Source organism: Equus asinus, chromosome 20, assembly GCF_041296235.1.
Source record: "Equus asinus isolate D_3611 breed Donkey chromosome 20, EquAss-T2T_v2, whole genome shotgun sequence".
Lineage (NCBI taxonomy): Eukaryota > Metazoa > Chordata > Mammalia > Perissodactyla > Equidae > Equus > Equus asinus.
In genome coordinates this window covers 103,067,155-103,093,548 of record NC_091809.1, presented here as the reverse complement: position 1 = coordinate 103,093,548, position 26,394 = coordinate 103,067,155, and the positions used below count along the sequence as shown (strand labels likewise).

At 52.9% G+C, this 26,394-nt stretch overlaps 1 protein-coding gene and 1 pseudogene across 1 annotated transcript in view; both read right to left on the bottom strand.

The window, feature by feature from the left end:
* The window catches only part of LOC106831351 (sodium- and chloride-dependent glycine transporter 2), a 48,923-nt gene extending 31,192 nt beyond the window's left edge, over positions 1-17,731 (bottom strand). Inside the window, exons 1-5 of the mRNA XM_014841494.3 lie at positions 17,614-17,731; positions 14,788-14,919; positions 14,260-14,433; positions 7,368-7,509; positions 4,553-4,685 (exon numbers count right to left, since the gene is read on the bottom strand). Of these exons, the coding sequence (XP_014696980.3) occupies positions 4,553-4,685; positions 7,368-7,509; positions 14,260-14,433; positions 14,788-14,919; positions 17,614-17,683 (651 nt within the window). The 5' untranslated portion in view covers positions 17,684-17,731. The remainder of the gene's footprint in view (positions 1-4,552; positions 4,686-7,367; positions 7,510-14,259; positions 14,434-14,787; positions 14,920-17,613) is intronic.
* Positions 17,732-20,299: 2,568 nt separating this feature from the next.
* LOC139041244 (sodium- and chloride-dependent glycine transporter 2 pseudogene) lies at positions 20,300-20,898 on the bottom strand (annotated as a pseudogene).
* Positions 20,899-26,394: the final 5,496 nt, after the last annotated feature.

The window sequence follows — 26,394 nt, the reverse complement described above, 5'->3', positions numbered from 1 at the left end:
CTCCCCTCCCCGCTTGCCCTGAAGAACTTGGACGGCTAGGGACTGAGGGGAGGGGCGGCTGCTCCCCCACCCCTGCCAGGCCTGCTTCCCTCCTTCCCCCGACGTGGGGAAGCCTCCCCTTCCACACACAGACATTGAGAAACCCAAAGGCACCTGACGTCTCAGGAGAAAACCGCCAGCCCAGGACGGCCCGGCCTGTCCTCCCAGCTGTGGGATGCGGCTGGGGGAGGAGATGCTACCACGGCAGGGCCCTGACCAGTCTGACCTCCACACCACCCAGACAGGAGAGGCAGGGTGACAACTGAGGAATATCCTTTTCACCCCTGACCATGCGGGGCTGGTGGGAAGGGAGGCCGGAAGGAGGTAAGGGAGGGGACGTCACCTAGAAGCAGGGCCGGCAGGAGGAAGCCCAACACCAGCCCCAGTCTGACGGGCTGGGACCACTGCTCCCACTCCATTGCTGGAGGCTGTTCAGACACGACTGTTTCTGGAGCTCCCTCTGCAGATCAGCTAATCACAGTCCCATTTTGCAGAGGAGGAAACTGAGGCTCAGGTTAAGCATCTCTCAAAGGGTTAATATCTCACTCAAGGTCTCCGGGCTCTAGTCAAGATCCAAACGTGAAGCTCTCTGCCTCAAAGCCTCTGTTCCTTCCTTTCATGCCCCTCTCTGGGCCACAGGATCAGATATATGGGAGACAGGCGGGGCCCAGACGAGGAGGGGGCAGGTGAGCGCCCAGGGTGCAGGAGTTAAGGAGGCCCTCACTCTCAGGGGCCAACCTGCATTGCAGGAACCTGAGAGGGGGTGCCACCTTAAATTTCACACCCCAGGCATGTGCCTGCCTCCCCCAGGTCAGGCCCTGGTGTATGACATGATGCACTCACTTTGTAGATGGTGATCGTGGTGAACTCAAAGGGCCCACAGTTTGGTTTGTAAATCCTGGGGATGCCTCAGATGTGATCAGGTGTCCATGGTGCTGTGTGCACAGTGAGCTTCCCTGTGCAAAGGGGCTTCGGGACGCACCTGCGTCAGGACATACTGTTCGAGGAATTAACCTTGAGCAGTAGTGAATTACACTTGGCAGGAGTGACATGACTAGCTGATCTGAGCCTGCTGGCCTGACACCTGGCAGCATCCTCCTCCCAGCGGGAGCCCTGGGCAGGTGGGAAGGTGAGGCCCCACCAGCCTGCGCTGGCTAATGGGGTTAGCTGTGTGTTGCTGCCATAACTCTCAGGCAGAGCGGCTCCTGAGCTCAGAGGGGCTGCATCTGACCTTCAGGCTGCCTGCCCATCGCCCCTGCCTCTGGAATCCCAGCTGCTCAAAGGGAGACTCAGGTTCATAGGAAGCAGCCGGCCGGTCTTGTCTCCCAGGGTCCTGAACAGAGGAACTGGGCTTATCTTCCTGCAGGGAAAGGAGGACATCTCTGGTGCCTAGAAATGACAGTGTCCATGGAATTTCCATCACAAAGGAGCCTGCCATCAGGAGGAGCCTCGGCCAGCGTGCGCTCACCTTGGCTTCGAAACAACGCTCCCCAGCTAATGTCTGCACACTCCAGGGCAGGGTAACAAATCGTGATTCGTTATTTCTGGTGGTGTTCCTCATTTTAAAAGAATTGATCATTGACCCCTAGTTGGAAACCTTTCTCAGCGAAGCAGAAAGATAAGTTAGCAGATCTAAAAGAAAAGCTTGGCTGCTCAGGGCTGCTCAAAAGTCCCCATTCCGGAAAGCCCATAAAATCTAGCACCAAGGATTGACTTCTAAATCAATGCAAAGAACTGGCCGTAAGACCGTCCGAGCAATCCCAGACTAATGACGCTAGAAGGGATCTTAGAGAATATTTATTTTAACCCTGAAATTTGCAGCTGTGGGAAAGGAGACCCAGGTGCATCCTATGACTTGCCCAGCTGGCAATGACGGCTAATGATGGCAGAGATGGGGGAGGGGTGCCAGGGTCCTGATTGGCAGCAGGGAGACTTTTATGCCCCCAGTGCAAGTGATGACTCTGCCATTCTGCATTCCCATCCATTCCTAACAGCCCCTCCTCGGGAAAGGATGTCAGGTAGTGGAAAGAGTCTAGGCTTCAAAGGGAGACAGACCTGAGTTCAAATCCTACCAGTGCCACTTAAAAGCTGTGCGAGCTCAGACAATTTACTCTACCTGGATGAGCCCACCTTCTCTGTCTCTAAAATGGGAATAAATATGCTGACCTCGCAGGGGCCTGTGGAGACAGTGAACTAATGTGTGTGATATACTCAGCAATCTGAACCAAGAAGGTTCAACAAAGCCCTCTTTTTCTTCCCATTTCCCCACCAGAGACACTGCTTTCAAGATGCTGCAGTGGCACAATGCACACTCAATACATCAGGCATTTCATTACAAAATGAAAAAAGCCAGTGTAAATTAAGAACTGACCACATGCCAGGTATTGTGTGTGCATCATCTCACTGGATCCTTATAACAATTCTATCTGGTGGGTACTGTTATCCCCAATTTACAGATGAGGAAACCAAGGTTCCAGAGGTTAAATAGCTTGTCCAGAGTTATACAAGGAGAAAGTGATACGGGCAGGATTTGAACTCACATTGGTCTGGCTCTAGAGCCACCAGGCCACCCTTCCTCATGTCAGCAAAGAGGCCCTTTGCCACCCTCCTCACCTGTCACCTCTCCTCCTGTAGTCACACCTTCTAGCCCATCCTGCTGGAGACCTGCCTGGCCACTTCGATCCTGGCTGAGGCTGCCCTGTCTCCGTCTCTAGCAGTAAGTGAAGGTCCTGCCAGTGTGATTTTGTTTGAGTAATTCCTTGGCCACTCTTGCTAAGTGATCTCTTAGCTGGGTTCCAAGCCACCGAAGCGAGGAGTCCAGGGACCCTCAGGGCCCACACGGCATTGTTGTAAGGGTCGTGGCAACATTCCCCATCTGCTTGCAGCCTTAGAAAAGCAATCGATCCAGTCTTATAACACTCATTCAGAGCCAGCAGGCTCCTCAAGGGTCCCCTGCTCCCAGATCTCATTTTACAGAAGGGGAAACTGAGGTCAGAGAGGAAAATTGCCATTCCCCACCCCCCCGAGCTCATTCAGCAAGTGTTCAGACAAAATAACATTAGAGCTACAGGGTCTCAGACATCACCCGGTTCAAATGCATTCACTTTAGAAAGGAGGACTTCTGAAATAGCTAAGACAATTTGCTTTTCATTTGTCGGCAGAAAAACAAATAAAAGCTAAGAGCAAATCAGAAGCTCAGGCAGGTTTCGTGGCCCAAGTGGAGCTGTCCCTATTCAGCAAAGGCCAGACGTCCTGGAGGACTAGACCCCAGGTCGCCTCGCCCCCCCGTCTGGGTTTCTCTCCCCACCTCCTGTGACCTAGGCAGCACCCCCGGCCTCAGGTAACCCTGACAAACCCGCCAATCATTCAAGTCCCTGTGGTACCAGATTACGTGGAGGGCACCAGAAAGAGCCATTATGAGAAGTCACCTGTGAGCATGTCCATGTGCCCAGGGACTCTGCTCTCTGTGGCTAAAGGGTGCTGGGTCTGGGTGCCTGGTGGGGGTGTGAAGCATGCCTTGGAGGTGGAGGTGGCACAGACCCGCGCACCCTCGAGGCCTGATCCTTCCAAAATTGGTTGTTGGTGTGTAACCACAGTAAGCCCTGGCCTGGACAACCGGCCCAAACCCGACTCCACAACCTGTGGTCTCAGCGTCCACCATCGCACGCTCATCCCTTGGGCCTTAAAGATATTTTGGTTTTCATCCTGAAACATGCACGTGACTCTTAGGATAATTAAATACTATTGGTTGTCATCAAAGTGATTGGTTAGCCATTCAATGGCGTTTTTCAGTTTTTCTAAAGCAGCAGGAAGATGAGGGAAGACACTGTGGCCCTTACAACCAGGTCCATCCAGTGTGTCCTGGGGTTTCCTGGACTCCTTGCCGTCCACGGCTCAGAATTGAGCTTGGGGTGGGAGCTCCATCATCTCTGAAGGGCCAGCCAAGCAATCGCCAAGCAAGATCCCACCAGCAGGACCGTCACCCTTTACTGCTGTGGGTAAGTGGGGTAAAGAGTGTCGGGCTGGGGGTTGGAAGAAGGTCATCAAAGGCCGAGAACATGGTAGCCAGGAGTGAGGAGACAGAATCCGCTTTACAGTTATGATCTTTTTCCAGCTTCTTGGAAGGAGCAATAACTGACCTGGCAGCCAGACCAACAAGCAAAGAGCCAGCAGCATGAAGCATGGAGTTTAGGGAGAATGACTGAATTGCATCAGGGCCATCCCAGCTGCCGAGTGAAGTGGCAGCCCCACGGGGAAGGGAGGAAACAGTCACAGCAGCCCCACCCTCCCCAGGAGCTCATCTAACCCTAACACAGCCCTCAAAGAAAGGTGCCACCATCCCACTTCACAGACAGGAGTGACATCACTTGCCCGAGGCCCCACAGCCACTCAGGGCCGGGATCAGAATTACAACCCCGGCTCCTGACTCTGGTCTCAGAGCTCTTCCGCTGCCACAGGACACAGTCATCCCCGGCTGTCCCAGAGTTTCTCCCAGACAAATACAAGTCCTTACTTTTCCTGAAGTCTTGATGCCTTTTGCCAGGGATGCATACACGATCACCCAAGCCAGGAAGAGGCAGAAGGCCAGCGGCCACCTGATCTCCCCTGGATACTCTATCCCGGCAGAAATCTTCAGCACAAAGTACCTACAAGTCAGAAAGAGAGAGGAGGGAGGAAACGAAGGAGGAAGAGGAAGGAGGGAGGGAGTGGCCTTCCGCAGGCTTTAATCTCCGGCAGAGCCAGGAGCCAAACAACCCAGCACCCTGCCCTCCCCATGAGAGATGTGATCTGAGCAGGTGGCAAGGGGTTCGCTGGCCTGGGCTCCCACCCACAGCTGCCCGCAGACAGACCGACTGGATTTACCCAGTTCTTAATTATGCACTGGGAGACCACTGGCGGCCCTGGGCAGGCTTTGTACAAGACCACTTCAGCTCCAACGTCGGCCAGGGCTGCCCCAGGAGAAGAGCAACAAATCCAACAGCCTTGGAGGCTCCCGTACACCCTCCACTGCATCAGCAAGGTGGATGTCTTTATACAAACTCACAGCACCAACCGAAACGCTAAGCTGTCTGGGATGATTTTTGTGCGCTTCCGTATTGTTCCACTATTTTATGACAATGTTTTCCAGGATATGTGTGTAATTGAAAAAATCAATACAGAGTCATTATGCTAAATGACCAAAAATGCTGCCTCTGCATTTTAGTTCCAGTTGCGTTGGGCACGTCTCCAGGCTGAGGTGAGCTGAAACATCAAAGCAGAGCCGGCTGGGCCTTATTCAAGGACAGACCCCCGGGGTAAGAAGCAGGGGGTTGCTGGGGCCCTGTCGCAGCTGCTGACAGCCTATGTAGGTGCCGAGAAGTCACGGCCGACCTGGTGACCCTCGCGCCCCGGGCGGCAGCTTGTAGCCAACGGGCAGGCAGCCTCCCTCCTGGGACAGGAGGTGGTTACAGGGACACTGAGTCCCAACAGACTCAGACAATCCCCTTAACAATGCAGCAACTAAGTCCCACGTCCTGGAGGAGAGTGCTGTGTTTCTAGATTGGTGGCTTTCTGTGACCTGAACAAAGGACCAGCCAGAATCCAGACTCTCCAGGACTCTAGAAGTGACAGCCCAGAGGTTCTGACCTGCTGGGGGGAGAGAAGGCAGCAGCACAATCCTTTTCCAGCCAGCAGCGCTGTCCCCAGCCAGCTAGCGAGGGGCCACAGGAGAGGCTGTTGGCAGCACAGTCACCCTTGTCAAACAGGGCTAGCCACGCTCTGGGCTGGCAGAGCCCACTTCATCTCAACCTGGGCTCAAGAGCTGAGTAGGGACCAAGGGTGGCTGACCCGAGCTCCCAAACCTTAGGGACCATACTGCCCAACAACAAAAAGGACTTTCTCTGTGTCCCCGCCCCCAACAGGGTAAACCACTGAGTCAGCAACGCCACAGCACTTGGCATCTCCACTACCCATGCTTTAAGAAGGGATCTCAGACGGGTCCCAGGAAGCTCCTCACACCATTCCCTGGGACCTAAGACTGGTCCCAGAGGATGAGCAAAGACCATCAGAGGCCAGTTCACAAATCACTGCATGGTATACCTAATCGCGTGACTACGTGATCAGGTTTCCTCCCACCACCAGGCCAGACTCAGCTTCCCAGTGCTCAGGGTGAGTCAGCCCGCCGCCCTGCTCCCACGTTATCTTCAAAAGGGGTTATTTCGTCATTCAGCCTGACTCCCCTTTCTGTTGTCCAGGGACAGCCACACACCCTGTGAGTCTGCACAGGAGAGAAAGCTGGAATAGGAATTAACGGTAACTGGGAGGACTAAGGGGGTCTTAGTGAGCACTTCTCATTATCCAAGTAAAGGCCACAAACCGGGGGCCCACTCATGTATGCATTTAACTTGGCCCCAGTGTTTTATTTGAATTAGTTTGCAAACATTTAAAATGGGAGAGACACATAAAACTTCGAATTTTATTTCCAACTTCTCTTGTAAGACGGAAGCTCTAGCAGCATGGACCCCACCCCCCCAAAGGCAAGGATGGGTTGGAGCTGGGCAGCAGCAGCCTACCTTACACGAGGCAGACCTCCTCTCCAGTCTGCCACAGTCCCCACCATTCTCTGTTGTCTCATTCATTTGTACTTCACTCATTTGCTGGCAAGCAAACCTCCCCACCAAGCCCCTGAGCACATCTGAGTTTATAACCCCCAACTTAAGGCTTAACTATCAAACATTCTTTATTTATCCTCTGTTGAACTCTGTCTACATTTACCTCCCCTAAGAAATAATTCCATAACCTTTTTTAATCTTCCTGTGGTGGCTGAGGGTTTCCTAGATCCCTGAACCTCAGTCCTGAATGTCTGGCAAAATGGATGTAGAAAGTACAAAACTAAGGCAAAACTGTTGAAAAAAAAAAGAAGAAGAAGAAGAAGAAAACTTAGTTCTTTAAACTAAGCCATTGACCCTGACTTGTTTTCTTACTTTTTGCCTCTCTTCCCTTCTCAAGTGAGGAAGGAAAAAAAAAAAACCCTAGTTAACTGAAGGTCTGCTTAGATCACCGTGGATGAAGGTTCTGCAACGTCCTTGTCATCGACGTCAGGGATTACAGCAGCACCAATTCTGTTCCCACCAGCACTCAGCCGGCTCTCCTCTCCAGACCCGCAAGGGTTCTGCTCTCAGAAACCACACCAGGGAACAAGTCTTCCTCCCTGATCACTAGAACAGGTAGGGAGGGCGCAGAGGGCGGCAGCCCATTCCTCGGGCCACCCACACTCCCAGTCTTCAAGCTGAATGTTCACTAATTCATTGGGTTTCTCTTAGAAAGTAAAAAGCAAACAAACATCTTACTTGAAATACTCTTCGCTCCCGCTGACAAACGTCTTGTTGGCCGGGCTGGTGAAGTTAACCAGCGTCAGGTTGGGGTAGGCGGCCATGCAGAAAGTCGAGTTCTTGATCTGTATTTTGGGATGGTCACTGATGACACAGGAGTCTGTTTCGGAGAAGACGGAATGGAAATACAGTGAAATCTGTACGGAAAATATACACAAATCTCCTCTCTAGCAATTTAAAAACAAAGGACAAAGATATTTGCCCAATATTGGAGAGTAACTTTGGGAAAGTGTTCACTGCTCAAAGCTAGACGGAGACGGACCGCAGACGGTGTGTTATCCACCTGGAGCCCAGTGCCGCCAGCAGCGCCGTGTGCTGACACTGTGGCTCTCAGTACGGCACACTCCCTGGGTGGTGGGAGCCATGCTGTCTGGGGACATTTTATTGTCATATCTGGGGAGCAGGGTGCTCCTGGCATCTAGTGGGTACCAGGATGCTGCTAAATGTCCTACAATGCACAGGACAGCGCCCCCAACAGAGATTTCTCCTGTCCAAAACGCCAGCAGCGCTGAGGTTGAGAAAGCCGCCTGAGGCTGGGACGGGGAGAGGAAACTAGCCCTGTGAGTCTTGGTGTCAGGCACTGTGCTGGACACTTTGACTGTTATCTCATGAAATCCTGGCAGGTGCACATTATTAGCCTCATTTCAAATCAGAAGAAGCTGAAGACTTTCTGACCATATTACAATGCCTCCCTGACAGCTTTAGAAATACTGATGACTCAACCAATATTTGAGAGTCCACCAAGACTAATAGCAAACAACACTATTTTCTAAAGGAGTGAAAAAAATAACAATAACAACAACTAACACTTATAGGGCGTTTACCGTGTACTCCACACGTACTTTAAAGCACCATAAGTGATTTACATGCATTAACTGATTTAAGCCTCACATCACTCCTATGAGGTAGGTATTGTTCTTATCTCCAGGTTGCAGATAAAGAAACAGGCACAGAGAAGTGCAGTTGCTTGCCAAGGTCACAGAGCAGAACCAGGAGGCAAACAGCCACTTTTTCTTTGCAGGCCATGCTCTGAACCACTCTAGTGTGAAGCAGAGAGCAGCGACCATAAACTCAAACACCTTCAGAAGCCAGGCTGGTGACACAAATGAGAAAGGCATAAAATGGAGGTAATAAGGAGTGGTGGCGACTGTGGCAAATCAGAGAGTGCTCCAGTCAATCTGTGCCATGCTTTTCCAGGTGTTCCAGCAATAGAGGCAGAAAATCTGAATATTTACACAAAATCTCTCCATTTTAAAATGTTGGAAATAAGATCAAATTGTCTTTAAATATTGTGGACCCCAAAAAGGCACATGTGGCCTAGATTTGGTGCATGGACTCCCACTGTGTGGAATAGCAAAGTGGGTAAGACCATAGGTTCAGGAGGTCCCCTAGCTCTGAGAGTTCAGATGAGTTCCTCTATCTGTCCAAGCCTCTGTTTTCTGATAATAGTTGTATCTGGTTCACAAGGTTGTTGTGAGAACCAAATCGAGATCACAGACCAAAAAGACCTCATACAACGCCTAGCACACCAGACCCACTAAATTTTAGCTGTGACTCAATCATCATTGTTATACCTTTTCATGAGGTGAGCATCTCTAGTCCTCAGCATCATCTCCCACAATCCCATTTGCCAGCCATAAATTTCCTGCTGCCTCCCACACATGCCCCAGAATACCTCATAATATTAAATAAAAATTAAAACAAAAATTATAAGAATCACTTCTCTCTGATTAGTTCTTTAGATCAGGATTTTTCAACAGCATTTTGGACCAAATAATTCTCTGTGGTGGGGGGCTGTCCCGTGCATCACAGGATATTTAGCAGCATCCCTGTCCTCTGCCCACTAGATGCCAGGCGCATCCACCCTCGAGTAGTAAGAACCAAAAATGTCTATAAACATTGCTAAATGGCTCCCACGATTGAGAACCACTGCTTATAGTTAGAGTCCTCAAAATACCTCATTATTCAATGTTATCTCTTTAGTGTAATTAAATAACAGAGAGTTTCAGCGGGATTCCGACCTAATAACTATCAAATATTTACCGAGGGAGCCCTTGCTTCCCCTCCCCCCCAGCAGCGACCTGAAGGAAGACAATTAAAGCACCACCCACATCCCTTTCTGTAAGTTAGAACAGAAGTGATTTCTTGCCCTCCTGCCAAAACGTGCATCCATCCCCTATCGCTGAAGAGATGCTAACACGCGTGTAAATGCCAAATCGCTTGCTTGCACAAAGGCGCTCAGGAAACAGGCGGGCCGCTTCCCCAGAGAGTGTCTCTGCGGTGTCTGGATCGCTGCTGTCGCCGCAGCGCAAGGTCACCCGTCCCTGCGGCTCGGCAGCCTCCAGCCTCCTGCAATATCCCCTCCCACCACTGGGCGGCAGAGGCGTGCTTCCAGCGCCCAGCGCCGCCAGGTCGGCCGGCGGACCGGGCAGAGAGCTGGGCGCCTGGCATCCCAGAACAAAGAGCAGCGATAAGGATCGTGCTCAGCTGGAAGCTGTTCGAACGGGATTCGCTTTACTCGGGCAATTATTAATAAATGAAAGCACACGAAAGACGAGGGAGAAAAGAAATCATTTAATTAAAGTTCTAATGAAAATTAAGCCATTCCAGAAATAGAAATGGTATATTAGGTTGTTCCCATTTTAAACGACCCAGCTAGCTCCTAATCTCACAGAACAGCCGCTGGTCTCACTTGGCAGGGCATGGATTAGCCCTTCTCCATTTCAGACACCTGGAAGGTTGAGTCTCTCTACCGAAGACAGTCTCCATTACAACCTACATCCTAAAAACCGGCTGCAAGCTCAGCCTCCACCACGGACAGAGCCAGGGCTGCTTCCCGGGCTGGAGGGGTACCCCGCCCTGGCATCTCCCTGGGGAGGCAGGGCTCCCGGGCAGTAGGTCCCCAGCAATGCTGAGGCGGCTGTGGGATGAACACCGCCTTGCTCAGACAGAAGGTAAGAATGGCAGGCCATCTCTCCCCTCTCTCAGGTCCAGCTGCCTGCTCTCACAGGGAAGGGTGGCTACGGGGTTGTGACGAAGAGGGTGAGCCAGGAAGGTTATTTGTGGGACACTGCACTAGGAGAAGGAGTTTTCCTGTTTCCTAAACAAGCCTCTCTCAGAATGGCCAACTGGAGAGAGCCTGGGACATCCATTGTCTGGTCTCCTGTCTCATGCATCAGAACAGTGGGGTTATAAGGCCACCTACGTCGCTGCATGTCAGACCACCATCCCTCTTCTAAGTCACAGGAGGACCCCAAAGAACCAATACTTCCGCAAGGGCTAGCCTGGCCCCAGGAATGGAGCCGCTCACATGCAGATAACACAGAGAAAAACAGATGGAGGGGCTGCACAAAGAGAGAATGGGGACTGACACCTTGCTTTTTAACAAACAAACAAACAAAAATTTAAAGCACTAGCTAAGAACGAGATAAGGTCTGCCCAGCCTGTCTATATGCTCCCAGGGAATAATCAGAGTGAAAAATGTCCATTGTCTCTGCTCGGAGCTTGCATAGCTTTCATGGTTTGTACCAGGCAACTCAGAGCTTAGCCATGTAATGTCTTCACTCTGCCTTTAGTGTTTCCTGGAGCCAGACTGGAAACTCCACAAAACCAGGGGCACCCCACTCACATGTCTTGCCTGGTCAATGGGCTCAGCTTGCTTCAAAAAATAATACACACACACACATATATGTATGTGTGTATACATATGCATATATATGTATATACTTGACTATAAAATAAATGCATGCCCATGATAGAAAGTGTAGGAAAGAATGGTCCTAAATCTGCTAGTTAACATTTTGTGGATCACCTTCCTGTGTGTTTTCTATCCATGCACATATGCTTAGTAAAAATAAAAGTATACTATAAACCTGTATCCTGTTTTTACATTTAACATGATATGGTGAGGATTTCCCATGTTTTATGAGTATTCATCTTTTATGACTATGGAATACTTCATCTTACAGATGCACTATAATTTTCTTGAACCAGGGAATTATTCAATAATTACTGGAATTTCTGTCACACATTTAAGTGTTTCTAGTGTTTTCCAAGATTGTAAGTGTGGCTGCTATGAACACTCATGTCGAGTCCTCACCTGCATCTCTGATTTCCCCCTTAGGATCCCTCCCAGAACTGGAAGTACCAAATCAACTACTGGTCAGACAAGCTTTCTTTTTACTCCACAGGATCTCAGCTACTAACAGTTAGGGACCACGTGGATGGACATCACTCTGCCCAGACTGATGGAGTAGAACCTGCTGGACCAAGGGCTCTTTAGGAAGCCTGGATGAACAGAGAATTAGGGGCCATGAGACTCAGATCCCAACACTGGTTCTGCCCTGCGACTTACAGCCTGACATGTCCTCTCTCCAAGTCCACTTTCTCACCTGCAAGATGGTGATCATGTCGCCTGCCCCTTGGAACTCACAGGGCTCTTACTGGGAACAGCACAGACATCATTTACAAAGCTGCTTTGTAGATTGGGGAGTCTTTAGCATGGTGTTTAGGACCACGGCCTTGGAGGCAGGCAAACATGGGTTCAAATCCCGGGTCTACTACAGAGCTAGCTCTCTGACCTGGAGCTCTAGATTTCTCACCCATAAAATGGAAAAAATAACAGAAGCCGTACATTGGCTGTTGTCCATCCTAACACTGGCAATTTGAGTAAAAGGGTTTAACCTGGTGCTTGGTGTGTAGCAAGTGATGCTCGCCATTATTATTAAGCGTTAGGATGCTGCACAAATATTAGTGGATGTTGTTCAAGAGGCGAATGGTGTTTCTGAACTACTATCCTTCCTGGAGGACAGCTGTGGGACACTGGTCACCACGTCCCACATGGTCCCTGAGGCAAGTCCCCAGGGAAGCTTCCCGTGGAGCTGAATCAAGGTGACAGCCCTCCTCCAGCAGGCATGCCTTTGAAAAGTGCCTTCCCTCCCAGGCACAATCTGGAAAGGACAAGCAGGGCTCTGGGCTGACCTTGAAGTATTTCTCCATTATTCCGGACCCCACATCCCAGAAAATGCCCTTTGCCTAACAAGGCAACCATTTTGGGGAAAGCCATTCCGGCTGGTGACTGTTGGTTGTGAATCTGTGAACACCTCCAGCGTGGGATTCTCTCAGACAGCAGCCTTGCAGAGGTGGCCACTGGGCTGGCAGGGACTGCAGGGCAAAGAAGGTGGGCACTCCATTCCAAAAATGGTTAAGGGAAGCCTAACGAAGGCATGTGGGCAAACTCCAGCCTCATGGTTCCTACCTTGAGTGCCCCTGGGGAACTCTAAAAATACAGATTCCTAGGCTCCACCCCCAGATCTTCTGATGTCATTGGTCCAGGGTGGACCCTCGGTGACGTTTTGATTTGTTACTTCCCCGGGTGACTCTAATGTGGAGCAGCTTGGGCTGAGAACCGCTGCTCTAACCTGAGCCCACCAACATGGAGATTGTGACGATGAGGACACTGGGGCCCCTAGAGGCTAAGGCACACTTGCTCTGGGTCATACCACTAGTGAGCCACACCCCTGGGAACCTCCACAGATCCCCACCCCTATTCCTGAGCACCTCCAGGTGCACAGGGTTTGAATTTGATGCGCACGTGTCTCTGGTTTTAGCTCTTCTTTAGTATTATTCAAAGCCTCTCCAGGTGAAGGTTGGTCACGGTGTGTCACACTCATGTATGTAAAAATACTCCAGTGTGAACTACTGCCTTTAGGGATGTGCATCTCTCTGGGGTGTGGGAGGGAAGAACTCATCTTTCCCTCTTACGCACTCAAAGGGTTAAATAATGTCGTCGTTCTGCAATGTGTAGGCTGTAAGGACAACAGAGCTGATGTCGGGGACCAACACCGAGAGCCAGTCATCCAGAGATCAAGGATTCTGACCTCAGCACAGATCCAGCTTCAGGAGAATAACGGATCTGCTGGGGGGCGGGGGGGGGAAGAAACTACTTGCTCACTGGTGCCCACTAAAATGGCCAGAGCCTCCAAAGGTGATGGATACCAGCTCCTTCTATTTGTAGAGTTTTATACTTTCCCAACTACTGTCACATCCTCATTTCCTTCCTCCTTACATCAATCCTGACAGGTCGGTAGGATGAAGAATATTTACATTATTTCTATTATTCAAATGAGGAAACCAAGATCCAGAGAGAAGTTACCTGCCCCAGACACACGTACCGTCAGGGGCAGAGATGTCTTATAGACCAGAAAGCCGTGCTCACAGATCTGCCCGGCTCCTCCTCACATTCATTCTCCTGCCCTTGACCCAACAAGCTGACAGCTTTCTCCAAGTCCACAAGTCCCAAAGGCCTTCAGGTCTGAGACGGGTCTTCCTCCAGGAACGCTCCCTGACCGCCCAGGCAGATTCCACTCACCTCGGTACAGCACAGTGCACATTTCCATCAGAGGCCGTCCATTAAAGTGTCTGTTCTCACACTTACCTTGTGCACTGAGCAGTATTTTCTGAAGTGTGGACCCAGGATATCACGCATCACTCTCCTGGACTCTAGGACCTCATTGCTTTTCAAATCGTACCGTGCGTGCAAGTCACCTGGGGACCTTGCTAAAATGCACATTTCCCAATCCCACCCAAATGTAATAAATCAGAGTATCTGGTGGGCCTGTAAATCCGCATTTTTAACAAACACTCCAGCTATTCATGAGCAAACAAAACTTCGATTACCCCTCCTCTGGGCCATGAGCTCCTTAAATGTTAGAATCAAGTAACTTTGGCATTTGTTTTAATCTCTGTGCCCCCAGCACCGAGCATAGGGCCTGGCAAACATAATCTGTGCTTAATTAATATTTACTGAATGAATGAATAGTACACCTAGTGTAGGTATATCCCAACTTACCTAGTAAGAGTTTGGTCTTGTCTTTGCATTCTGGCGTGTTCCAAGGGTTGTTGCAGGACCCCCAGGGCAGCACAGACACGAAGGAGGCAAACAGGTAGAAAAGTGTGTAGCAAATGATTACATTGTAGTAAATGGCAATGAGGACGGAGATGATCAGCATGGCGATGCCACAGCCTGTGGAAGCAAAGGTCCAGGGATTCAGTCCATCAAGCCCTATGGGGCTCTTACCGCTGGGCACAGGGCAGGGACCCAGGTCTTGGCTCGCTCTTACAGACGGAAACACAAAGAGTGGAGTGGACTCTGTCTACCAAGGACATTGAGGCATTCTGCCAGGACAGGAACAATGCCAGTGGTCTTCTTGGGACATTCTTCAGAGGGCCCCAGAGGTGGAATTGATCAAACAGAGGAGGGAGGAGTGATTCTACTGATCACAAGAGCAGGTCTTCCCCCCCAACCCCGGGGCCACCTGGGGCCAGAGAGGGCAGGGCAGGGCAGGGCTAAGGGGGCTGGGAGGCAGGGCCGACTCACCTTGTAGGGCTGGGATGGCCTTCCACACAGACACTGGCCCCTGGCTGGCAAACTGGCCCAGTGACACCTCTAAGAAGAAGATGGGCAACCCAGCCAGAGCCAGCATCATCAGGTAGGGGATGAGGAAAGCGCCTTGAAAGAGAAAGATCAGGACGTGAGAGCCCGGGAGGCCACAGCCACTCAGGCTCACCTTCCCCCTCAATGGGAGCTGCCTCCCTCTCCTTTCCAGGAAGCTTTTGAGATTCCAGGTCAACCATGGGTGCCTGGGATGTTTACGAGGCCTCCTCTAAAAAGGGCAGGAGTACCCCGCAACCACACTCCTTTTTTCCATTCCCCACCGGATGGTTCACTAGGCATTGCGTGCTGGTTGGGTTTTATTCTTTTCTTTTTCTTATTCTGGTAATTCAATGCCCCAAAAGTAAGCCCTTCCAGCGTTCAACAAATCCATGCCTTTGAGTCACTACTGCAGTCAGATTTGGTGAAAGCTCATCAGCACTTCCACCCTCCAATGACCTAACTTCTGCTAAGATAGACTGCAGGACACCCCCCCAAATCCCCCCACCTCCACAATAATCCAAGTCACCCCCACACCTTCTGCCAACCAGGGTGGGGCCTGCACTGCCTGACAGGAGGCCAGGATATCCGTCTCCCCACCACCTCTGCCATCTCACACACCTCAACTCCCTTCTCCATCTTTCTCAACTCACATGCTTCCTCCTCTGAGAAGCCTCCCTTCTCTGTCCTCCCACAGTACCTTCCCCAGGCACTGAGCACCTGACAATATTTATGCAGTGTCTTATCCAGACTCTGAGCCCCCTAAGGTTCTTGACCCTTTATCTCTTTATCCCCCAGAACCGGCAGCCTATAGGACAATAGTAGCTGGTAGATCTCCACAGACTTGCTGAGGGTTCTCTGGGCTCTTTCCCTTCAATGATTCTTTGAGGGTGTTTGGTAGGGCCTTAGGGAATGGCCAAGGTCTTTGAAAAGGTTTGGCCCAGGAAGCCCTGTGGCATGGGTGGGACCCAGTTCAGATAGTAGAGATGCCGAAGCCCAGAACACCGTGCCTATCTTCCCTTCTTCCATTCTTTCTGCTCGGCCTTCTCCCAACTTCCTGTCCCAAGGAAGGGCATCTCCTGCCCCGGGAAGGGAGGAAGGGGGCGCAGAGGGAGGCAGGGAGGGGAGGGGACAGTGCTCTCCAGGCGATGAAGGCTCAGCAGCGGCCCTGGGATGCTGAGGAGTAAAACAGGGGTTCTGCTTTGTCACCTTCTGACAGGGCTTTCGAGAAAGACGTGGTTTGAGCCATCCTTCTCTTCTGCTCCTGGGAGGTAGGAGGAGAGCTCTCCACCCCGCGCGGAGGGCTGCGGGCCCGGAGCCGCAGTGCGGAAAAGGCGGCCTCACCGTCCCCGCGCCTGGCTCGGCGCAGCCGGAACAGCACGGCGCGCACGCAGCCCCGCGCTTCGCAGATCCTGGGCCTGCAAAGGGCTGGCACTTGCGCCCGCCAAACTCCTTCCCCACTGCGGTCTTGTGTACCCACCTCCTTCCTCTCACTAGAAGCCTCATTATAGCACCTCCTGCTTCCTGCACCCTGCTCTGCGGACTCCCTGCGGAAAACCAAGCGGAAACCCAGCTGGGGTGCCTCTATTTGTGTACCCAGCACACGTTCTTCTGTTTCCAGGGCACGTCTGATTGCAAACGCTCTGCGGTCCTCATAAGTACTTGTCAACGTGCCCTAATTTGGAATTGAGGGGAGGAAGGGTCACATATTTTTCCGTTTTAATCATCGAGTGGTGCAACATCTGTTCGTCCCCGTGCACCAAATTCCACGTGGAGCAGACCCAAGACAAACACACAAACACACACACCTGCACACACACACAACCTTAAGCTGCCTAACGTGATGGAGTGAGGGATGCATTTCTAGTCTCTTGGTCCGGTTGAGAAGCTGTGGGAGGAAGCCTTAGGTGAAATTCCAATTCCTAGAGGGCGACCCTCAGTTAGCCAACGTCGGGGCGAGCAGCCGGCCCCTCAGCCCTCAGTGTCAGGTGGTCAAGCAAAGGGATCTTGAGTGTGTCGGGTACAGAAGAGGTACAATGGGTCCGAGAGGCCAGGCAGCCAGCGCAGGCTTAACTGGTGTCCTCCCCATTTCAAAAACGGGTTTCCTTCAAAAAGCAGCTTCTTCCACCCAGTTAGGACAAATGAAACGAAAACTGTTTTTGCTAAAGTCAAAATACTCCCCGTTTGTGCACAAGAGGATGTATGCGTGTGGGGACTTCTGAGAGGTTTTCAGAGCACAACCCCCAGCCCCTCTCCACCCGCACCGCTTGGTTCCCCGTATCCTGCATTCTGCGCCACCCAGAGCCCGTTCCCACGGTCTCCTAGGCAGGTTCGCATTTCCAGGTTATAATCTTAAAGCGCCCTTAATTCGGCGTCCAGGACCGCACGGCTACGGACTCTAAAATCGTTGAGGTGCGCGGAGTGCACCTGCTGCCTGAATACTTGTTGGCTAAATTAGAGTCCGACCTTTCCCGTGTCAATGCCCACTTGGCTCAGAACCCAGCCCCCAAGCTGGGCCGGCGGGGGATCATGAGGGCCCGCCCCTCTCCTGAGCTCCATCTCGCGATAAAAGCCCCCTGGATCTAGCGCCAAACGGTCCCAGTCGCTCCTGTGCTCTGGGTCCGCACCGTGCCCACGGAGGATGGGGCTGGAGTGTGAGCAGGCTGTCCCGAGCCTCTTCTGTTCCCGCGGTCCTGGGCCTCTGGGTTCCCCCCCCAACCCGCCAGCGCCCGCCCCACCGCGCCGCAGGCGGAAAGAGCGGAAAAGCCATACCTCCCCCGTTCTGGAAGGCCAGGTAGGGAAACCTCCAGACATTGCCCAGCCCCACTGCGTACCCCACCATGGACAGGATGAAGTCCAGTTTGCTGGACCAGTTCCCTCGGGCCTTATTCTCATCCCCTTGCTCGTCCTCCTGGGGGCGGAAAAGCACATTGTCGGATAACAGCCCCTGGTTGGTCGCAAGCAGGCCCCGTTCCGCCCCTCCCCCCTGCTGAGGGTCCTTCCCAGCAAGCAGGCCCCCACTTTTCAACCGAGGATGCATCGGCAAGCAGGACCCCAATTCTGAAGAGAGGATGCATCTACAAGCAGGGCCCTCACCCCCTCAACCCTGCCCTGAGAGTGGTTCAGCAAGCAGGCTCCCAGTTCTTATCTGAAGATCCATCTTAGACCCCTGAACGCTTCTTTCCCAAACCCTGCGCTCAGGGCACACCAGCAAGCAGCTCTTCCCAACCTTGAACCTGTCAGTTAATTGCAAGCAGGTCCCTCCATCCCCAACCCCTGACCAAGAGTTCATTTGGCAAGCAGGCCCCCAATATCATGCCTAGAGTCCCCAGCAAGCAGGTCTCTAACCAACCCCTTCCTCCCCCAAACCCTCAATGCCCCCTCCCTCAGCCCTTTCTCCCTCTGGAGTCTGTGCTAAGGCCAGAGAGAGCTGCAATGCCTGAAGCCAGCCGGAGGCCCTGCCTCACTTTCTCAGCCAAAGCCTTCAGCCAGAACCTGCCTGGTGGCTAATTGAAGGGGACACCTTTCAGCACTGGAGCAAAAAAATATGGACAGGAGGGAGATGTGGGGTGAAACAGAGGGAGAAGGGAGAAAATAGATATGGTAAGAGACGGGACATCTAAAACCTTGAGTTCTGGTCTAAACTTTACTACTAACCAGGTGGACAACCCCAGGCAAGCCACCTGCTCTCTCTGAGCCTCTGTATCCCCATCTGTAAAATGAGGGGCTTGGAATGACTAGCCCCTGAGGCACACTCCAGCTCCAGCGGTCTATGGATCTTTGGGGCTCCCCTCTTCAAGCTCACATTAAGATGCTTTCTGGGGAAGTACCTGGTTCTGGGGTGCCTCACTGCTAAGCAGAAAAAGCTGGGGATGAAGCCATCTCAAATAAACTCAGAAAATGTTCAGGACACCTGGACACCACACAAAGCTTCCAGGGACCGAAGCCACTGCATAGCTTCCACCTCCTCAGTCACCCTCCATCTGCCATTTGAGCAACCTGCCATGTCCCACACTGTTCCACAGGCCACAGAGGATAAAGAAGCTGCTGTCAGGATGGGGAGGAAGTCTTGTGAGGCAGACGAAGGAGGAGCCAAGGTGGGTGTCAGAAAGGCAAGAATCAGAGAGACGGGCAGAGCTGAATGTAGGCAAATGCAGGGTTTGAGCTACACTGAGCATCTTTAAAGTCTCCCTGCACTCGTCTCGCACACATACCACCTCCAGCCCCACCCCCACCCTCCAATTCTTCCAGGGCTAGAAAGGGTGGGAGTTCCTGCTCCTCCTGCCGCAGTGCGGAGGTTAAGCGAGGCACTGGAACACGTTTTCTTCCTCTACCTGGAGTCACACTGGGGCACATGCTGTCACAGGCAGTTAACACACACAGCCAAGCGCTCCAGAAGTGGATCCCAGAAGCAGGGGCGAGTGGGAAAGCCTAAATTTTTGTACATTTCTAGTTATTCTAATAGCTGAGCTCCTGCTGTGTGTGCCTATGGATAAGTGTGTGTGTGTGCATGCACACATGTGTACAAGCACTAGAGGGACTAAGTACAGAAGGGCCATGTAAACCCCAGAACCCCAGATCTCACAGGGGCGGATGGTCTGGTTCAAGTGCCGACCACTGGATACTGCCTAGCCTTGAGCCTAGGGGAGGAGGAGAGAGCAGAAAGGCAGACAGTGGGAAGGGAAGAGCTGAAGCAGGTGGACAGGATGGAGGAAAGAAAAGATTGGTGGAAGGAGGGAGACAGGAGGGAAATGGAGAAGACAAAGCCTATGTGGGAGAGGAGCCACCAGTAATAGTCCCCTCGTCCCTAGCCCAGGTTTGGGGTTGGCTCTGTGGATCTTTTATGCCTCTGGTTGAGTGTAAAGGATCAGCTGCATGGGTGGATCCAGGTCTGTGGGCCTGAAGCCTGTACAGTTGAGAGAGGTCCTCTTTAAGAAAAACAAAAAAACAAAACGGACAAAATCACGATGAAAAAATTAGATACCAGCCAGGCAAAAGGTTGCCCTGAGGCTGAAGCTTCTGTAGTGGCCTCGTGTAAACCACCTCTCAGCAAGTGAGTTTTCAAGTGATAAGTGGTAACTCCCAGTGCAAAGGCTACAGGACTTAAATTATTTCCCCCAGGCTTTTGTCTATATTTTCTTTTCCTTTTTAAAATTAAAACAATGGTTTTTTGGGAAAAAAGAAGAGACCCATTCATTGGCAAGAGGGGGAGTCGTGTCTGCATAAAGAGGTAGGAATCTACCTGCCTCAACTGTTTTAAGGAGTTTGCGCCCCGATTTCCGATACCACCGAGGCTGGGAAGGAGCAGGTAGCCGCAGCTCCTGAGGTCGCGATCCCTCTGGCAGGGTCACTGCAGCCCTCGCGCCCTGAACTGGCGACCCCAGCGCAGTGCGAGCTTCCGAAGCCCCAAAGCTGCCCCCAGCATCCATCACCTGGCAACTGCCAACCGGTCTCCCCATCAGCACACGTGCACCCGCCAGGGCCCCGCTCGCCTCCGTGCGGCTGGGGAGCAGGAGGCGGCGCGGGCCGAGCGCGACCTGCTTACCTGGGCGGCAGCGGCAGCCACGCTGCCCGGGAGCACGGACGTGATTCCATCTGTGCCCAGCACCACAGTGCTCTGGCTCATATTCACCCAGCCCACGGCCGGGGTATTGTTCCGCTCCAGGGTGCCCTTGCCCACACTCACGTTCGCATCCCTCTCCGGGCCGCGCAGGGCCGGAATCTTACAATGCAGTGCGTTGCCGGGCCCGGCGCCCCCAGGAGGGGCGGCCTGAGCGCCGTGCGCCTCGCTCAAGTCCCGCAGAGCCGCGGAGGCCGCGGGCACCCTCGGGCCACTGAGTTTGCAAGCCCCCACTCCCGGCCGCTCAGCCTCGCAGGCTCGCGCGTCCGGGGACTGGAAAGTTTGGGCACCGGTGGAAGCCGACCTGGGCACACGCGGCGGCGGCGCGGCGGTGGGGAGCTCCTGCTCTGGGCTCGTCCTGGGCGCGCACCGACCATCGTGGTGGCCTGGCGCCACCGCCGCCTCCAGGCTGTTGGCTGGTTGTTTATTCATTTCCTTGGGAGTCCCGCAATCCTGCGAACACAACGTGAAGTTCGTGCAAAAAAATAAAATCACAGCAGCTTTAAAAATACCTTATCTACATATAGAGACGTTCACAACTCAGGTCCAGACACAATATCCAGGGAACAAATTGGAATCTGGATTTTTTTCCTTCTCCAAGAAAAACTGCAATCACTGTTTCTCAGTTTGTCCGTCTCTTCAACAACGAGATGACATAAAGAAGCTAACATTCTCCTCCCTGATGGAGGTAAACTAAGAAAAGAGGCAGAACTGTTTTCTGGAGGGGGGCAAAGGGAGGGACAGAACTACCCCTACAGCCATGAGCTCTCTGCCCTCTTTGGATTTCACATCACGGCTGTAGGGTGCTCGCGTCCCCATCACCATTGTAGAAAGATTCTTTAATTTTCTGCCCCATTTCCTTTGTCATTCAACAATGCACATTGCCTCTTTTTGTTTTTATAAGCCATAGACAAGCTGCGGCCACAAAGCTGATGCCCTGGCACCTGCGAGCATTTGAGGCCAAATCGGTTGTGTGAATCCCACAGCTCCAAAAGGCAGCCCCCCGGCCAGGTAACAAAGGCAGGGACAAGGATCACAACCAAAATAACGACCACCACCACAACAAAACCCCAAAACAACAATAATAAACCAGACTTAGAACACAAGATAGTAACCAAGTTCATCGTACACAACCTACACTGACTTCCAGATTCCCAGGTATATTAAAGGACCTGCAAAGTTGTTTTTGGTTCTCCTGCCCCCAGAAATAACTATCCACAGGAGTCTCATAGCCTTCGTGCCCCTAGACTTGCTTATGGAACAAAACCCACGACTAATTTTCGTTTGCTTTCTCCCAATAGAGGCTCAAATGAAAAGAACTGCCCGCGGCGGTTTTTCCGTCAGGGCATCCTAAATATTAGCCCCAATAATTACTCTTATACGGTAAAAATAACCTTATTACCTTCACCTTAACTGCACGCCTCTCGTCTAACCGTCTTTCACAAATGCACAGATCAGATCTCCTTAATTTGCACCAAATCTAAGTACTTAGGCTCCAGCCAGCATTTCTCTCTCAATAGCCTCTAAGATCCACAGCGACTCGCCTCAGTACCGGCATCTGGCTTTTCAGCACCTAGGACAGTGCCCAGAAGCGCGTGGTACGCTCTCAGCTCGACAGCCTGGGAAACGTCTTTCTGACCTCAGGTGATGCTCGCAAGTACAAATATCTCCGGCTGGGAGAATTGTCTTCCGCCTTCCAAAATACACAGAACATTTCAAAAAGAAATATCCAAAAGGAATCTGCCCTTTCTACCCGCTTAGCCCCCTGTCCTCTTAAAAGAACAAAAGCAAAGACTCACCATGTCTGGCACCGGCAACAGATTGAACGGGTCGAGAGCGAAACCAGCTATTGACAAGACTGGGTTTGGTTCCAGCAAGAGAGGTGCTTTCTATATCTCCTTGGGAAAGGCCGGTTTGCGTCAGTGCAAAGCAAGGTGCCCTTCGTTTGACATTTTCTTGATAATACAAGTTTGATAAATCATTACCACCTTGGATTCGAGTTTTAAAGGGACAACAGCCGAGAGCACGCTGGCCAGTTGTCACTCGGGCGGGAGGGGGCTGCTCATGTGGGTCTGATTACTAAACCGAAGCCGGAGGGAGGGGAAGACAGAAGTTTGCCTCCTCCTAATTAAGGGAAACATGGGAGGGACACGTCCCACTGCACCCAAGGCGGGGAGCAGCCGCCAACAGAGCGGATTGGGCTGCCGAAGTGGGCGCAGGGGAAGCAGTTAAATTACTGTCATATTTCCGTTTTTCTCTTCCGCTAGATCCCGTAGCCGCCTCTCCAAATCTGCAGGCAGCGGATTCCGCAATATAACCCCGAAAGCAAGAGGCTTTGCTATGGCTGATGCGCACGGGTCCTGCATAAAGGGTGTACCCACCTGCATGTAGGTGGACCTCCGATTCTCACAGCCCTACTCTGAGGACAGCTAGTGTTAGAGGGATCCTGGGTTCTCCCTTAAAAATTGAGGTCTCGTATTTGCATTCCTGTTTTATCTTTATTAATACAATTAAGAAAGGTTCTGAGTAAAATTATGACTCTTCTCATTGTATTTTTTAAGCTCCTCTGAAAATATTTTAGAGAAATACAAGAAATTATTTCCAACACTGACCTAGTTCTTAGGTCACTTTCAAAGTCAAAGGAAACCCATTTTTTTCTTCATACCCGTCTCAATAAAAATCCACCACTGCTAGGGCTGATTTGAGAGGCGAGCTCTTAGGGACCCTGCAAATCACCATCCCCAGCAACCAGGCGGCAGGGCTGGACACCCGGGAAGCCACAGGAGGTCGTTCTAGCATGCTGCAGCGCGGGTGGGGGGTGGCCGTGGCCGTGGAGATATAAAATGGACTTTCCTGTTGTCACAAAGCAATGGCAGTAATCATAAGAAAGGAAAACATCTTTACAAAGAAGGCGTAGTTTGGTGACTAGAAAGGGATTCATAGCAAAAAGCTGCCCCTCTCTCTTTCCTGGCCAGGCTGGTTCGGGGAACCCCTGGCCTCGGGTATGAGGAGCAAGCATCGTCCCTTCCCTGCTGCCCGCAGCCCGGCCCACCGCCTCGGGGTCGGCGGCGTCGCACTCGGTTGGGCCGTCCCCACGCGGCGGGAGGACAATGCCGCCGGCCGAGGCTGTGGCGGCAGATTGCGGCGGGCGCCCGGGGCGCCGTGGAGGCCCCCCCGCCGCTCCGGAGCTGCCTGAGCGCGCTCCGCTGCCTCCGCTCGCCGCTCGCCCGCTGGCCCCTGTTAGGGCAGCCGGCTGGGAACCCACGGTCTCCACTATTATGGAAGGAGGATAGGTTCCCCGAAGAGATCTTCCTTACGAGCCGCCCTACGGGTGTCAGGCCGCTTTCTATCGTAGTTTTGAATTAACATGTATTAAGCTCTCAACATTGAACCATTGTGCAAGGGCTTTCCGTGAATCGGCCCATTTAGCTTTGACGACGACTTTCGAGAAACTCCCGATTTTGAAGCTGGGGACACTGAGGCTCAGAAAGTCGCTTTGGAACCCTGGAGACTCTCTCAACGCCTCTCACAGGGCCGTCGCGCGGGGGGGCCAGCCGCGCTCTCTCGGGATGCCCGCTCAGAGAGAAAGCAAGCGAGGTCGGGGAGGGGGCAGCAAGGGAGACGGGGCTGGGACTGTGGTGGGCTCCGGCTGCAGGAGAGCACGCAGGGCCGAGAGTCCCGCAGGGGCCCGTGCTTCGGCCTGGTGAGCGCTGGGAAACACCCTGGACGGTGGAAGCCCCGGGGAAAGCCGAGGGGCCTCCCGGGCCCTTCTTCCGAAACAGACCCCAGTTTCCAAGGAGCCAAACCAGGATGCGAGAACTGCAAAGGGCAGGCCCGGCGGCCTCTAACGTCCGCGCCACGAGGCGCGCTCCTGGGTAGGGGCAGGCCTCCCCCTGCAGGCCCTGGGCCGACTTCTACAAGAGACAGTCACGACTCCGAAAGGCTCTGGCCACTTTCCACAGTCTGCATTTGAGCCGCCCCCGCAGAGGTGCGAGTGGAGCGTGCACCCAGCTCACCGACGTTCCGGGGCGCACTGATGAGCCAGCCCGGGCGGGATCGGCCACGAGTGCGCTGGGGCGGTGGAGTACCGCCATCCCGCCCGCAGCCCAGAGCTGCGGCCCGGGGCACGAGTGACGCCCCGCGCCCCGGCTCGGCCCCTAGGCCTGACGTTCCGCCTGCAGCCCCTCCCTGGCCAAGTGCGCACTTGGGTTCCCGCGTGGGGCCCGTCGCGCGTCAGGTCCTTCGGAGGCGGTTGACACGTGGAGAAGGCTCCTGGGGGTGGGAGGGCAGAGGCGCTGCTTTGGCTCCCCGCCTCCCCCCACTTTCAGCCGCAAGATTCTAGAAAGGAGGGGCCGCGTGGGGAGTGGAGGGAGGCTGCCGAGAGGGGAGGCCTAAAGGAGTGGCTGGGAAGTCAACGCGGGGCGGATGGCGGGCACCAGCCGGGCGGCAGGGTAGGGGTGCGAGGGCGGGCGTGCGGGGCAGGAGGCCAGGGGGCGGTTCTCGTGCGGTTCCGGTGGGTGTCAGCGCTCGGGAACGCCGAGGATGCAGCCACAGTGTTAAAAAAAAAAAAAAAAAGGACGGAAAGGCGCAAGTCCTCGGGACGCGGGCCTCCACCCCGCCCTCCGCGGCCGCCTGTTTGGAGTGATAATCGGCCCGCGCGCCGCCGCCGAGGAGGCCGTAAATCCGCATCCATCACCGCGCAGCCATTCGGTCGGAATTAGCCAGTCACTACGGCCTTAATTACTTTGTCAAAGATGAAAAATAGTAATTGATTTTGCCCTCGATCACTCTGCCCATCCCGCCCCCCGCAGATAAGCAAATAAGTAGCTATTTTTGAAAACCGTGTCTACCCGGCCGTATGGGGGGGGAGGTGCGGGGGAGTCTACTGAAAAAGAGGCCGTCCCGTGTCAGCCCTGACGCCCGTGTTTGTGCCAAGACACCAAGAGCGAACTGGAACCCGAGCCGGAGAGGGCCTGGAGGGCGGCCTCGCGCGTTCAAGATGCTGCCCCCCTCCGCACTAGGCAAGGCCAGAGGAGGGAGGCAGACATTTGACAAGCGCCTGCTCTGGGGTCAGCCTGGCGCTTTTGGCACCAGCCTCCTCTCGTCCTCAGGGCAGCAGGCGAGAAACAGCTGTAGGCCAATCTGACAGACAGGCGAAAAGACACTTGCCCAAGGTCAGCGGGCAGAACCAGCATTTGAGCCCAGGTCTGTGTTGACTCGGGTCCACTCCACTGCATGGGAGATAATGTCGGCGTCTCTGTGGGTGTTCAGGTGATTTTGATATGCAAGGCGTGAATACCTAAAACTTCTATGGGTGATGGATGCGAGGGATCCGTGTGAGTTTCAGGTGACATTGCCAAGATGGTCAAGAAGCCATGCGGTATTTTTGTTCCACTTGTCCACTACTGCCCAGCTCCACTGCAGTTGTTTTGTGCTAAGAATGTGAGCTCTGCAGACGGACTACACCACCGCCCAGCTCTAGGACCTTGGGGGGAAATTCTCCATCTGTAAAATGAGGATGGTAAAAGTATCAACCTGCCTCAAGGGTTGTTTGAGCATTAAATGAGTATGAGTGTGAAGTGCCTAGACTGCGGCCAGCTGCCTAGTAGGCTTTCAATAAGCGATTGTTATTATTCAGCCTGGAAGCCCTCAGATTTAGCAAATAAAACCATTCTTTCTCCCTAGTCCAGAAGGCTTAATATCGGAAGACATGCACAGAATAGAAACCCTCGCAAGGTAATCATTGTGCAACATTTTCCCTCCTCATTCAGCAGTTTGGTCATGCAATAATCAAGTATCTCTCTTCCTTAAAAGAAAATTGGGAGCATCCTGAAAAAGTGCTCAAACACAGAGGCTGCCGTGAGTGTGTCCTGAGGCACCTTTTGTTGAGATCAAGGGAAATCTCAAGGTAAATGACAGAAGCTAGAGCTTTG